This window comes from Diabrotica undecimpunctata, chromosome 3 (genome assembly GCF_040954645.1).
Source record: "Diabrotica undecimpunctata isolate CICGRU chromosome 3, icDiaUnde3, whole genome shotgun sequence".
NCBI lineage: Eukaryota > Metazoa > Arthropoda > Insecta > Coleoptera > Chrysomelidae > Diabrotica > Diabrotica undecimpunctata.
The window spans coordinates 169,363,796-169,375,942 of record NC_092805.1 but is presented as its reverse complement, the minus strand read 5'-3'; the positions used below and the strand labels follow the sequence as shown (position 1 = coordinate 169,375,942).

The window sequence follows — 12,147 nt, the reverse complement described above, 5'->3', positions numbered from 1 at the left end:
CATTCTTTTAGCATTATTTCTTGTTCCCAGGCTTCTTTCATTAATTGTTGTATTTTAGTTCTAAAAACCTTGCGTGTGAACAATTACTAGGGTACTTATTTGTTTCATTTCAACGATTTTTTAACTGTCGTTGTAGTTGATAAAGAACGCATACGAACGAGACCTTACTATTGTATTAATACTCTGACAATGAAACTGTTTGACAATTTTATTTAAGTCTTATATTAATCCAATTGTCAATGTCAGGTTATACTTAAAGAAAACCAATAATACTTAAAATTAATGAACGAAACAGTAATTTCCAGTACTATCCTAATAACAAACTTTGTTTGTACGATTTTTTAAAGAATTGTTAAATATGCATAACAAAACCGCCCGATTTGGTATTCCCTGGAAATCACAAACCTCAGGTTTAATTGGACCAAATACGTACACTGTCATATGTAAAACACAGCTCAGTAAGTTTTCTATAGTATTTTTTTTTTAAAAGGTATGGCGAGTTTCGGACGCTACTAAAAAAAAACAAAAACTATAGTGAAAGAGATAAAAAAGACCTACAGGAAACCTTGAAGAATTTAACGGTTCTTACCATCCGACTTGCCGATTTATTCTTCTTCACGTATCATTCCCGTAGTAATCACGAAAACGACAGAGATTGGCAATCATCACGGCTGCTCTGAATAATTCTATTGATGTGCATCCATAGCACTTCCTCAAATTATGCAGCCATGACATCCTCTGTCTGCTATGCTTATCTTATCCTGGATCTTCTCTTGTGTAATCAATTGAAGCACTTCGTATCTCTCCCCACGCCTAACATTAAGCAAATATTTCAATTAATCCCCGTTTTTTTAGAGGTATGTTAGTGCTACACGTGAGTCTAGTGTTTATCCTAATGTATTGTCTAATAAAGGTGGGGATGTAATAGATATAGTCAATCTATTTGCCAGTTATTTTTCAGGTACATATAATAATAGCGAGTATAATTTACCTAATTTTGAATTGGACTATAGTGTGGATTTCCAGATTCTGAATTTAGTCTGACTGATATTTTCGACGGAATTATGAGTTTAAAAACTGCATATTCTTCAGGGCCTGATGGTATACCTGCAGCACTTATTAAGAACTATTTTTCCCTTTGTAAACCTTTACAACAAATTTTCAATTTTTCATTGCCATCATCTATATTTTCACTGCATATTGGAAAAATAATTTTCTTACACCTATCTATAAATCTGGCAATCGTGAGTGTATTAACAATTATAGACGTATAACTATTCAACCAGCAATCCCGACACTTCTTGATACATTTGGTATCGATAAATCTCACCTGAGATCGCAGAAACATAATTATTGATGAACAACATTGATTTTCTAACGGGAAGTCAACAGTAACAACCTTGTCAATTACCAACAATACTTGTTGGGTATTTCAGAATAAAATTCAGGTCGACAGCATTTACGCTGATTTCTCAAAGGCCTTTGACCAGGTTAATCATAACCTTTTAGTCCACAAACTTCATGTATGTGGCTTTGGTACCCCATTGTTAATCGGATTCAAAGTTTTCTGATGGGACGTACACAGCAAGTTCGTATTAACAATTATATTTCAGAAGAATTCCATTGTTGTTCTGGTGTCTCACAAAGGTCTCATTTTGGTCCCTTGTTTTTTAACTTGTTCATTAACGATATTGGTAAGGCTATCAAAAACTCACACTTTCTGCTATTTACTGATGATCTTAAGTTATTTAGTTGTATACATGATAAATCGGATAGAGATCTCTTGCAAGTTGATGTAAATAATATATGTTTATGGTCAAAACAAAATGGTTTAAGCTTAAATCCAACTAAATGTTCTTGTATTTCATTTGGTCTTATAAATAATCTAATAGCTAATAGATATGTTCTTAATGATGAACTTTTGGATTCAGTTACTGAGATTAGAGATTTGGGTGTATTATTGGATTCTGCATTGACATTTAGAAGCCATTTACTTAAAATTAAGGAAAAGGATTTCGTAATCTTGGTTTTATTTATCGTAACAGTCATGATCTTTCACCTATTGTATTCAAATTATTGTATTGCTCTGTGGTACGCTCAGGTCTTGAATACTGCTCTGTTTTTTGGTCCCCATTTCATCAAGTCTACGTTGATGGATTAAAGAGCGTTCAGCGGAAGTTTCTAAGATCTTTAGCTTTTAAAGCACATATTAATATATATAAGAAATACTGAAAATTATTTAATAAATTATTCTGTAATAATGTCTCAATTTAACATTGCTGCACTGAAAAATAGCAGGTTGAGAGCTGATATGTTATTTTTGTTTAAATTAGGACTGATTATGCTCGTCATTTTCCCTTGTCAAGAATGCTCAGCACTTGCAATGACCTATTAGATCCATTCTGTCCAAACATTAATGTTTTCAAAAGGCAACTTAAGAATCTAATTATTAATCTAGATATGTGATATTTTTCAACTTTTGTGATTAGATCTGTTTTAATGTACAGATTTTTACTGTTTAATTGTTTCTTTGTTATTGTTTTGATGTTTATTGTACAGGATCTTTTCTTTTTACTATTTGTTGAATTTTATTGTAAATACTTCTACCGTTGAAATAAATAAATATTGTTTGTTATATTCTGACCGTGAATTTTTAATAGAAACTTTTTAAATAAAACACTATCGTTGATATTTTCAAAAAGCAGTTTAATTAATTATTTTTCTACCTGCAAGAAAATTGAGCAGCATTATTATCAAGGATATTAAATTGAAAGGACCAACACAAAACCGAAATTAGTTTACGTGGAAATTTATATTACAATTATATACATATTTTTTAGGTAACCGAGTTCCGTTTTTAAGTTCATCCAAATTAGAGCCTTCATATTTGAACCCATCGTTCTGTCGTACCTTCTATCAACTTCCAGATGACGCAAAACATAAAACGGTAAGTCGCTTTGAATAAGTTACTGAATTTTTGGGGTTACACAACCAATCAAACAGTCTTCGTTTGAAAAATATCTCATATAGCATTTTTCTCTCCAGCTTTCTTTTTGCATTTTTTTGATATCACTCATGATTGCGTATAGGTCTTGTTGCTAAAACATTCTACATAATTTATCTTGGTCATCTGCGACTGTTTTGGTAATTTTATTGTTAAAGCTGTTAATATCATGTATTGGAGGGTTTAGGTTTAGGGATCAGTTATATACTGTTCCAATTGGATTATCTCTTCTGGTGGTATTTGATTATCCATGGTGTGTTACTTTTGTTGTTTAACATTTAACATCTCTCCGCAATTACTAATATTTTTAGTGATGTTAGAGGGATTAAAAATTCTGATATGGTATAAGAAAGAAATAAAAGAAATGGAATAAGGGAATCAGCTAAAGTGCGACTCGTGTACAAAAATAGTGAATAATACTAATATTTGTGTATTTCCTAGTTGGGCTGCTCTCCACAATATACAGCTTCTAGAACATCCAAGATCGACAACATATCGCCTGGGCCAGAAGCATACGACGTTAAACCTGTCAAATGTATGACGCAAGCGGATAGAATTGCAGGTAAGTTTAAATGGTTAACCAAAATGGTTCAAAAATATCGTAAGCCTATGTTAAAAAATGTCGGCGTCTTTATTCCACATTTTAGAAAAGTTTATTCTAATCTAGTGTAAAATATATTAACTTGTTATCAGATAATTAAGATTATCTTATTTTTATATTCTGTGAGTTCACAAACAACAAAAAATCATCAATCAAATAATCGGCACTTTCAATCATTGCGTGCCTGTTTACATAAATATCTTTAAATTTACATAAACCAAATTAGGCTAGCGCACAATCGTTTAACAAAAGGCAAGAATAAGTGTCATAATATACATATACCTATATATTACCTGACCAGGGTACTTCGTACTGCCTTAGAATTAAATAATGTGTCAACGTTCAAAACTTTAAGGTACTTCGGCAAATTTCCAACGGTTGGTCTTGTAATTTGTTTATCGTCATTGCAAAAGGCAAACTCACGGAAAATTGTAGATGCTTAAAATCAAAAAGGTAGTCAGTCCGTTGGAATCATCGTTATACGCGGGATTTGTATTTTTCCTTGCTGATCGTTGCCTCAATGACATTATTTATTAGCCATTTCACAGTTAGTCTTATTCCATTGCATACCTGCAAAATCTTCGCCATTCCGCTATTTTTGGCGATGTTACAAGCTGGTGTTTCATTGATTTGCATATTTAATAGTAATTTCAAAGCATGTACATTTCGTTGGCCTTCTAATAAAGTTGCAGCTATTCCAGATGAAGCCAACAGGGTCCTTGATTTTACGACTTGATCGTTGCAAATACCAATAAAATTAGTAATGTTTTTTTGTCCCACGCAGAGAATTACGGAAGTAAATTTCACTAGATCCAATGTTCACAGTTTCTATCAGAGCATCAATCGTAGTTTTTTGTTGTTGGCTCAATTATAGAAAATTTGTACAAACTATTCGCTCAATTCGCTTCATAAGTTTTTTTAGAAAGCTACATAACAAACTATGTCTTGATTATAAACTAAAATAAAAAATAAAATAAAAGTGTAAATAATTATATATATATATATATATATATATATATATATATATATATATATATATATATATATATATATATATATGTTTATGTATTCATGAACCTGTGAGCAATTTGGTATGAAAATAAACATTAAAAAAACCAAAGTGATGTCAATCCGAAAAAACCAAAACGTACCTCAACCTTGCACAATAAATGGGCACATTTTAGAACAGGTCTGCAGATTTAAGTACCTGGGATGTTGGATCGATAGCAGCCTAAATCCTGATCTAGAAATAAGTTCGAGAATAGAACAGGCCAGAAAATCTTTCGAAAAAATAAAAAAAACTGCTTTGTGATTCTCGAATAAAACTCGAAATTCGACTACGTTTATCAGAATGCTATGTCTGGTCGACTCTTCTATATGCAGTTGAAACGTGGACCCTTAAAACATCATATATATATATATATATATATATTTATGACCAACTAACCAACCCAACCGTAAATAAATTGGAGGCCTTTGAAATGTGGATCTACCGGAGAATACTCAAAATTTCATGGACATCGCATACCTCAAACGAAGAAGTGCTGCATAGAACAGGCAAGGAAAGAGAACTTTTTAACACAGTAAAAGTTAGAAAAACATCATACCTAGGCCACATACTGAGAAATAATAAGTACCAATATGCCCAACTTATAGTGAAAGGAAAAATCGAGGGAAAGAGAGGCCGAAAAGACTATCGTGGCTCAGAAACATCCGACAATGGACAGGGCTAAATTTTGAACAGCTAATAAGAACAGCTGAAGATAGAGAAAAGTTTAAAATTGTAGTAGCCAACCTCCATTGAGGAGAGGGCACTTTAAGAAGAAGATTCATGAACATGGTGTTATTGTAGATCATGGAATTATTTTGTAGTCATCTATGAGACGAGTATCAATACGAAATTACCCCAGAGTAGGGTTATACACTCAGAATCTCACATTGAACAATCAGTCAGCCTCATGGATTCTGTGCGAAACTCGCTTACCAGGAGAAGCATGTACCTTCTTAAAATCTGGTCACCATCTATACCAGAAAGACTCCGTAGAAAATCATCAGATAGGCGATCCTAATAAACAAACGAGATCCCTATAAAGTAACGAAGTTCTGTGCATTATCAAGCAGAGTCATATATCTTGTCATCGCTTTGAACAACAGATACAGCTTACAGATAATACATGGATATGCACCGACAGGAATTTCAACAGGCGAGGAAGCTAAAATATTTTACGAGGATCTGACAACAGCAAAGAACCAAGAAAAATCACACTTCGTAATAATCGCAAGAAATTTTAATGTGAAAATTGGAACAAAAGAAGAGGGCGACACACAATATATCGGTCGCTTTGGGCTGAACAACAGGAACGAAAGGGGTGAGATGTTGCACAACTACTTAAACAGCGAAAATTTATTTTGTCTCAACACTTTCTTTAAACAATCTAAACAACATAAATGGACATGGATCAGCCCAGACAAGAAAACTAAGAACGGAATAGACTACATACTCTCACTAAACAAATTCTATACCGGGAGTGATCATAGATTGGTTAGAGCGAATATTAAAATACAGACGAGAGTAGAACGAAACAAACTTATTAAACGAGAATGATTTACAAACACCGAAGTCCTTTTTCAAAAACTAACGGAATACCAAAAAGAGCTAAGCACAAGATTAAAATCAATAGAGACACTAAAACAAATGGATATAAACGGACTAGCCAATAAAATAAAAGTAACTGTAACAACATCGGTTAAGAAAATATGCTCAAACACGAAAACAGCCAAAACATCTAAACTCCAACCTAATACAATTAAACTACTCCAAGAAAGACGAAACAAAACAGATCGAACTTCAGACAGCTTGAAAAGTTTAAACAAAAACATGAAGAAAGAAATTAGGAACGATCATAGAAACTATACTAACAATTTAATAAAATATATAATACTAGAAGATAAGTGCAATGTGAAAGTACTGAAAGCAAAAAACTCAAGCGGCATAACAAAAATCATAGAAATAAAAAATGAGAAAAACGTCACCGTATGAGACAGAAAGGAAATAAGCGAGGCAATTGAAAAATTCTACACTAAATTATACTCGGTAAATACACAACCACAACAACGACGTACTGAACAAACAATAATTAACACCGGCTCATCAGATGTACCGGACGTAACCGACCATGAAATAAGAATGGCACTAAATCAACTAAAAACGAATAAATGTCCAGGAGAGGATAAAATTACAGTTGAAATGTTGAAAATTGGTGGCAGAAAAATGGACCAGGTATTAAATATTTTATTTAATAAAGTAATTGATGAAGAAAAGATTCCTCAAAAATGATAAAACTCCGAAGTAATTCTACTATTCAAAAAAGGAGTCAAAGCAAACATCCAGAATTACCGACCAATATACTTGCTATCACATCTGTATAAATTACTAATTAAAATCATAACCAACCGCCTACCACATAAGCCCGATTTCTTTCAACCTATCGAGCAGGCTGGATTCAGAAAAGATTTTAGTATCATAGACCACTTGAACACCGTAAGAACATTGATAGAAACATGCACCGAGTATAATGTTCCAATTCATATTGCGTTCGTCGATTTTCATAATTAAAAACATATATGAAAATGCCACTATGCAGATAAAGCTGGACGAAAGCACAAAAACTAATCTCATAAAACTACAACGGGGAGTAAGACAAGGAGACACCGTCTCTCCCAAACTATTTACCCTTGCTCTAGAAGACATTTTTAAGAAACTAGAATGGAACAATAAGGGTATCAACGTCGACGGATCATACTTAAACCACTTGAGATTCGCACATGAACCACAAAAAAAAACAAAAATACTGAGCTGAGACCAGACACATATAACAATACAAAATCATACCATAGAAAATGTTGAACATTATGTATATCTAGGTCATGTCATCAAACTGGGAAAACCAAGTCAAGATGCTGAAATTAAAAAAAGAACACAACTGGCATGGGGCGCTTTCGACAAACTAGCATATATCTTGAAAAACACCTCAATTCCTGTAAACTTAAAGAAAAAGGTGTATAACACATGCATACTGCCAGTTTGTACCTACGGCTTGGAGACAGTAGCCCTTACCAAAAAATCTGCTAAAAAATTAGAAACAACGCAAAGAGCAATGGAACGAATCATGCTTGAACTATCACTGAGAGACAAGAATAGGAACACCGAGATAAGACGTAGAACGAAGATTAGGGATATTGTGGAAGAAGTTACAAAAATGAAGGTCACGTAGCCCGATATAATGACAACAGGTGGACATGGAGAATTCTAGAATGGAGACCAAGGACGACAACAAGAAGCATGGGAAGACCTCAAAAAAGATGGATAGATGACATAAAAGCAGTGGCAGGCCAAGAGTGGATTAGATTGGCGCAAGACAGAGCAAGATGGAAGCAATTGGGGGAGACCTACATTCAGGAGTAGATGGAAAATGGTTGACAAAGAGAAGAGAGATTTATGAGACTGTTGCCGGGTACATTTTTATCGTAAGCAGTTACTTTTTTTATTTTTGTTATCTTCTTTAAATCTTTTGTCTCTCTGGTAGATGGTCATTTTCTCTAGTCAGTCTTTTATTTTTGTTCTACGATCATTTTTGCTCTATCTTTTTTTATGATATATTATCTCTTCTACATTCATATTTATTGGAAATTAGTGATGATTCCTGAGAACTGAATGTAATTTTGTTGTAATTTTAAGTGTTTATGTAAATTCTCTCAAAAATTTTTCTAATTTTTCACCAAGTAACAAAAAACAAAATTTGTTTAATTTACTAATGTTTGTATTTTGAGAACGATTTCCGAAGTGGAAATTGAAACGTCAATAAACTTACGTTAAACTTCAATTGTGGCTTATTCCCATTTAAATAGTAATTGCTTTTTTCTTTTACGATAAAATGTTTACAATAAATCCTCAATGTTTAAGATAATAATCTTAATTTAGAACATTAAAGTTAAACTTATAAACTTAATACATTAACACGTATATATTATTATGCTGTAGACCACGAAAAAGTAAAAAAACTATACGTTTGTCGAGTTCCCTACACCGTTGTTGGATCTGGACCTTCGGTGCCCACTAAGCGTAATGCTAATGGTTATTCTATGAATCCTTTTGGAGATGTCACGCCGCTTCCACCCACCTATCACGATAATACATTGGGTCCAGCGTTTTATGACATGGTGCAAGTAAGATACTCTATCGACTATCACTAGTAAATACAGTGGACTCTTTTTTTGAACGTACTCCAGTCGTTCCGCATAATCTGTGTAAATGATATCGCAAAGAAAGAAAATTTTGATCATTTAATGGTGATTTTTAACACACCTATAAAATCATTGATGGCGATTTTCCAAAAACTGTAAATTTTGACTTATTTTCATATGAAACTGAAATTTCGATACATCTGAATGATTTTTGTTTTATAAACTGTCCATATAAAAGATGCGTCCTTTAAGAAAGAATTCGCTGTAGTTAGTTAATAATCATTTAATTTGATTTTTATATTTTACTAACCCGAAACATACGGGCTTATGGACATAACTTTTTGAGCACCGTGTACACTAGAATATTTTTCAGAAATCGCGTTACGAAAAGCAATACAGAGGCATCGATTGGCGTTGCAGCAAGACAAAAAGAGATTCCTACAAAATAGACACGAACCTTCCTGGACCGGCCGACTATTGTATAACGATACCTACGTGTCGGCGAAACCAAGAGGACGAGGATTTCCGCGAGATGGCGCGACTATATACTTTCCTTCCTCGGTATATGGACAAACAAGAAATGATCACTAGAAATAATGTAAGTAGTTAAGTTTTAGTAGATTTTTCTTAATTTAATCAAATACAGTTTTACGTTTACGGTCTTAAAAAAGAACTAGACGGTAATAAAGAAAGTCAATATTTTAAACAGTTTTTATTTACGGGTATTCAATTGCATATCGAATATTTCCTTTTTTTCTGCTTCTTCTTTTTATGTAAGCATGAGTCTGTCTGTTTTCAATGTGCCTCCAGTAAGTTATCGTTCCATCGTTTTTGTGGTCTTCCTACTGATCGTCTTCCTATTGGGGAACCGTCTCTTGCCCTCTTTATTTGTTGTCATTCGGCTTATAATATGATCGTTCCATTCTACTCTTCTATTTTTTACCCAGTTCCTGATGTTCTCCACCTTGCATCTACCTAGTATATCTCTATTTCTAGCTCTGTCCCAGAGTGTCTTATCAACAATTTTTATGTTTCATCTTCAAAGTGTTTTCATCTCGGCTGTTTCTGACATCCTTTTTGTCCTCTTTGTGTCAGGTCTTGTTTCTGCCTCGTAAGTCATTATTGGTTTGATGACTGTTTTGTAAATTCTGCCTTTCGTTTCTTTCCCGATATTTTTATTTCTTCATATTGTTTCATTTAGGCAGCTTGCGGCTGTGTTTGCTCTATTCACTTGGTCTTCCACTTCGGTTTCGAGCTTTCCGTAGCTAAACTCTAATTTCACTATTTGGGAGAGTGAGTCATCGTTTGAAGGCGTAGAAGTGGGGAAAGACGTATGAAAATCCAGTGGCGTACACTCACTTTTATTTCAACGTTAATTATATTATATTGTTTAAATATTATTGTTCAAAATAGGCCACAATATATTTATCTGCAGGTTTTTACTGAAGTTTCCATCTCTATATCCAAAGACCGTTTTCAAAGATATAAATTATAGTTATATTTATTTTATTTGTTTATTATATATTTATATATTCTTATATTATTTTCTTTTTTTTTTCTTAACTTTAAAAACGGTCTCTGTAATAGAGATCGAAACGTCAGTAAAATAAACATGTAAATAGATGTATTATTTAGATGCTTATTTCCAACATTCTCCCTAAAAATACGGAATGCCACAAGCAAAAAGCCACAGAAAAATAAATATTGCTATCATTTGTATATTTGAAAACGATATCTTTATATAGAGATCGAAACGTTAGTAAATTAAACATTTCAATTAAATATATTGTTACTTATTCCCAACATTATTTCTAAATATACAGAACGGCAAGCAAAAAGCCATAGAAAAATAAATATTACTATCACTTGTATATTTGAAAACGATGTCTTTATATAGAGATCGAAAAATCAGTAAATTAAACCTATAAATAAATATTTTGTGGCTTATTCCATAAGTCTCCTAAAAATATAGAATGCCACAAACAAAAAGCTATAAAAAATAAGTAATTTTGCAGAAAGCTTACTGATGCTACCAGGCTGTCGCGGAAGTTACGCTAAAACGTCTTTTGACGTGACCCGTCCTTAAAGAGTTACACAATAAATTTTTTTAAAAACAAATTTTAAGACAGTTTCCACACCACCCGAGAGGTATGTCTTGTGGCGCGTCACTTTTTTTTAAATAGGTGTTCGCCAAGAGCCATATTGTCCCATTAAATAAAATAAACAAAACACTTAAACAGTATAAAACAAAACAAAATAAAATCCTATAAAACAAAATAAAATTCTATAAAAACAAAATAAAAATAATTTTGGATGTAACAAAACATTGTACTATTCTATTTAAACACAAACACTATACACACTTACTATGTTCTTCTCGTTTTTTTTTTTGTTTTTGGTTTTTTTTATGCTGATGTTCCTACTAAACTATTAGAAAATATTATTCGCTGTCTAAATCTGAAGATGCAGTGCTGCTATCGCTGTCATTATCTTCACCTAGTGTAATTATAATTGGCTCTAGTAAAACTTTGACATGAGTGTCAAGTGCCCACATACGATATTCTTCTTTAATTATGTGGCCTATACATTTAGCCCATTTCTCTGGAGTTACATGGAGGATTGCTTGAATCAAAAGTTCCTTAACTTCGTTTAATTTGAGCGTTTTGTTATTGCGTGCTACTTTTCCTTTCACTTGCGCCCAGATAAGTTCAATGGGATTAAGTTCGCAATGATAAGGTGGTAGACGTAGAACTTTGACACCATAATCTTTTGCAGTTTCATCCACAACATATTTAAGATATTCACTTTTCCTTAACCGTGCAATGTCAAGTAGTTGAATTTTGAGCATTGATTCTTCGTATGCAATCCCCTTTTCTGTAAGCCATTCTTGAATTCTCCCTTTCCGCCATGCCGTCGTCGGTAATTGTTCTAGTCTGCGGCTATGATATGGCCCATTGTCCATAACAACCACAGACCCACATTCCAATTTTGGTAAGATTCTCTTAAACCAGCGCTCAAATACTTCGGAAGTCATTTCTTTGTGATAATCACCTGTTTTTTTCGACTCAAATTAAAGCAAACCATCATCAAGGAACCCTGTATCACTTCCTATATGGGTGATGATTAAACGCCGTCCCTTTCCTGATTGAGCTTTTAATCCTGTAGACCAGCCTTCTATAAATGCTTCGCGTTTACTTTTGACATTTAAATCTTGCCAAACTTTTCTAACTGTATGACTTTCGTTAATCCAGGTTTCATCCAAATAATATATTTTGCGTCCAGTGCTGCGAATTTTTCG

At 33.1% G+C, this 12,147-nt stretch overlaps 1 protein-coding gene across 2 annotated transcripts in view; it reads left to right on the top strand.

The window, feature by feature from the left end:
• Positions 1-228: 228 nt before the first annotated feature.
• Positions 229-12,147, top strand: part of LOC140436291 (sperm-tail PG-rich repeat-containing protein 2-like) — a 187,744-nt gene continuing 175,825 nt past the window's right edge. For both annotated transcript variants that reach the window (XM_072524997.1, XM_072524996.1), the window contains exons 1-5: positions 229-458; positions 2,841-2,947; positions 3,446-3,566; positions 8,647-8,831; positions 9,223-9,447. In XM_072524997.1, the coding sequence (XP_072381098.1) occupies positions 359-458; positions 2,841-2,947; positions 3,446-3,566; positions 8,647-8,831; positions 9,223-9,447 (738 nt within the window). In that variant the 5' untranslated portion in view covers positions 229-358. The remainder of the gene's footprint in view (positions 459-2,840; positions 2,948-3,445; positions 3,567-8,646; positions 8,832-9,222; positions 9,448-12,147) is intronic.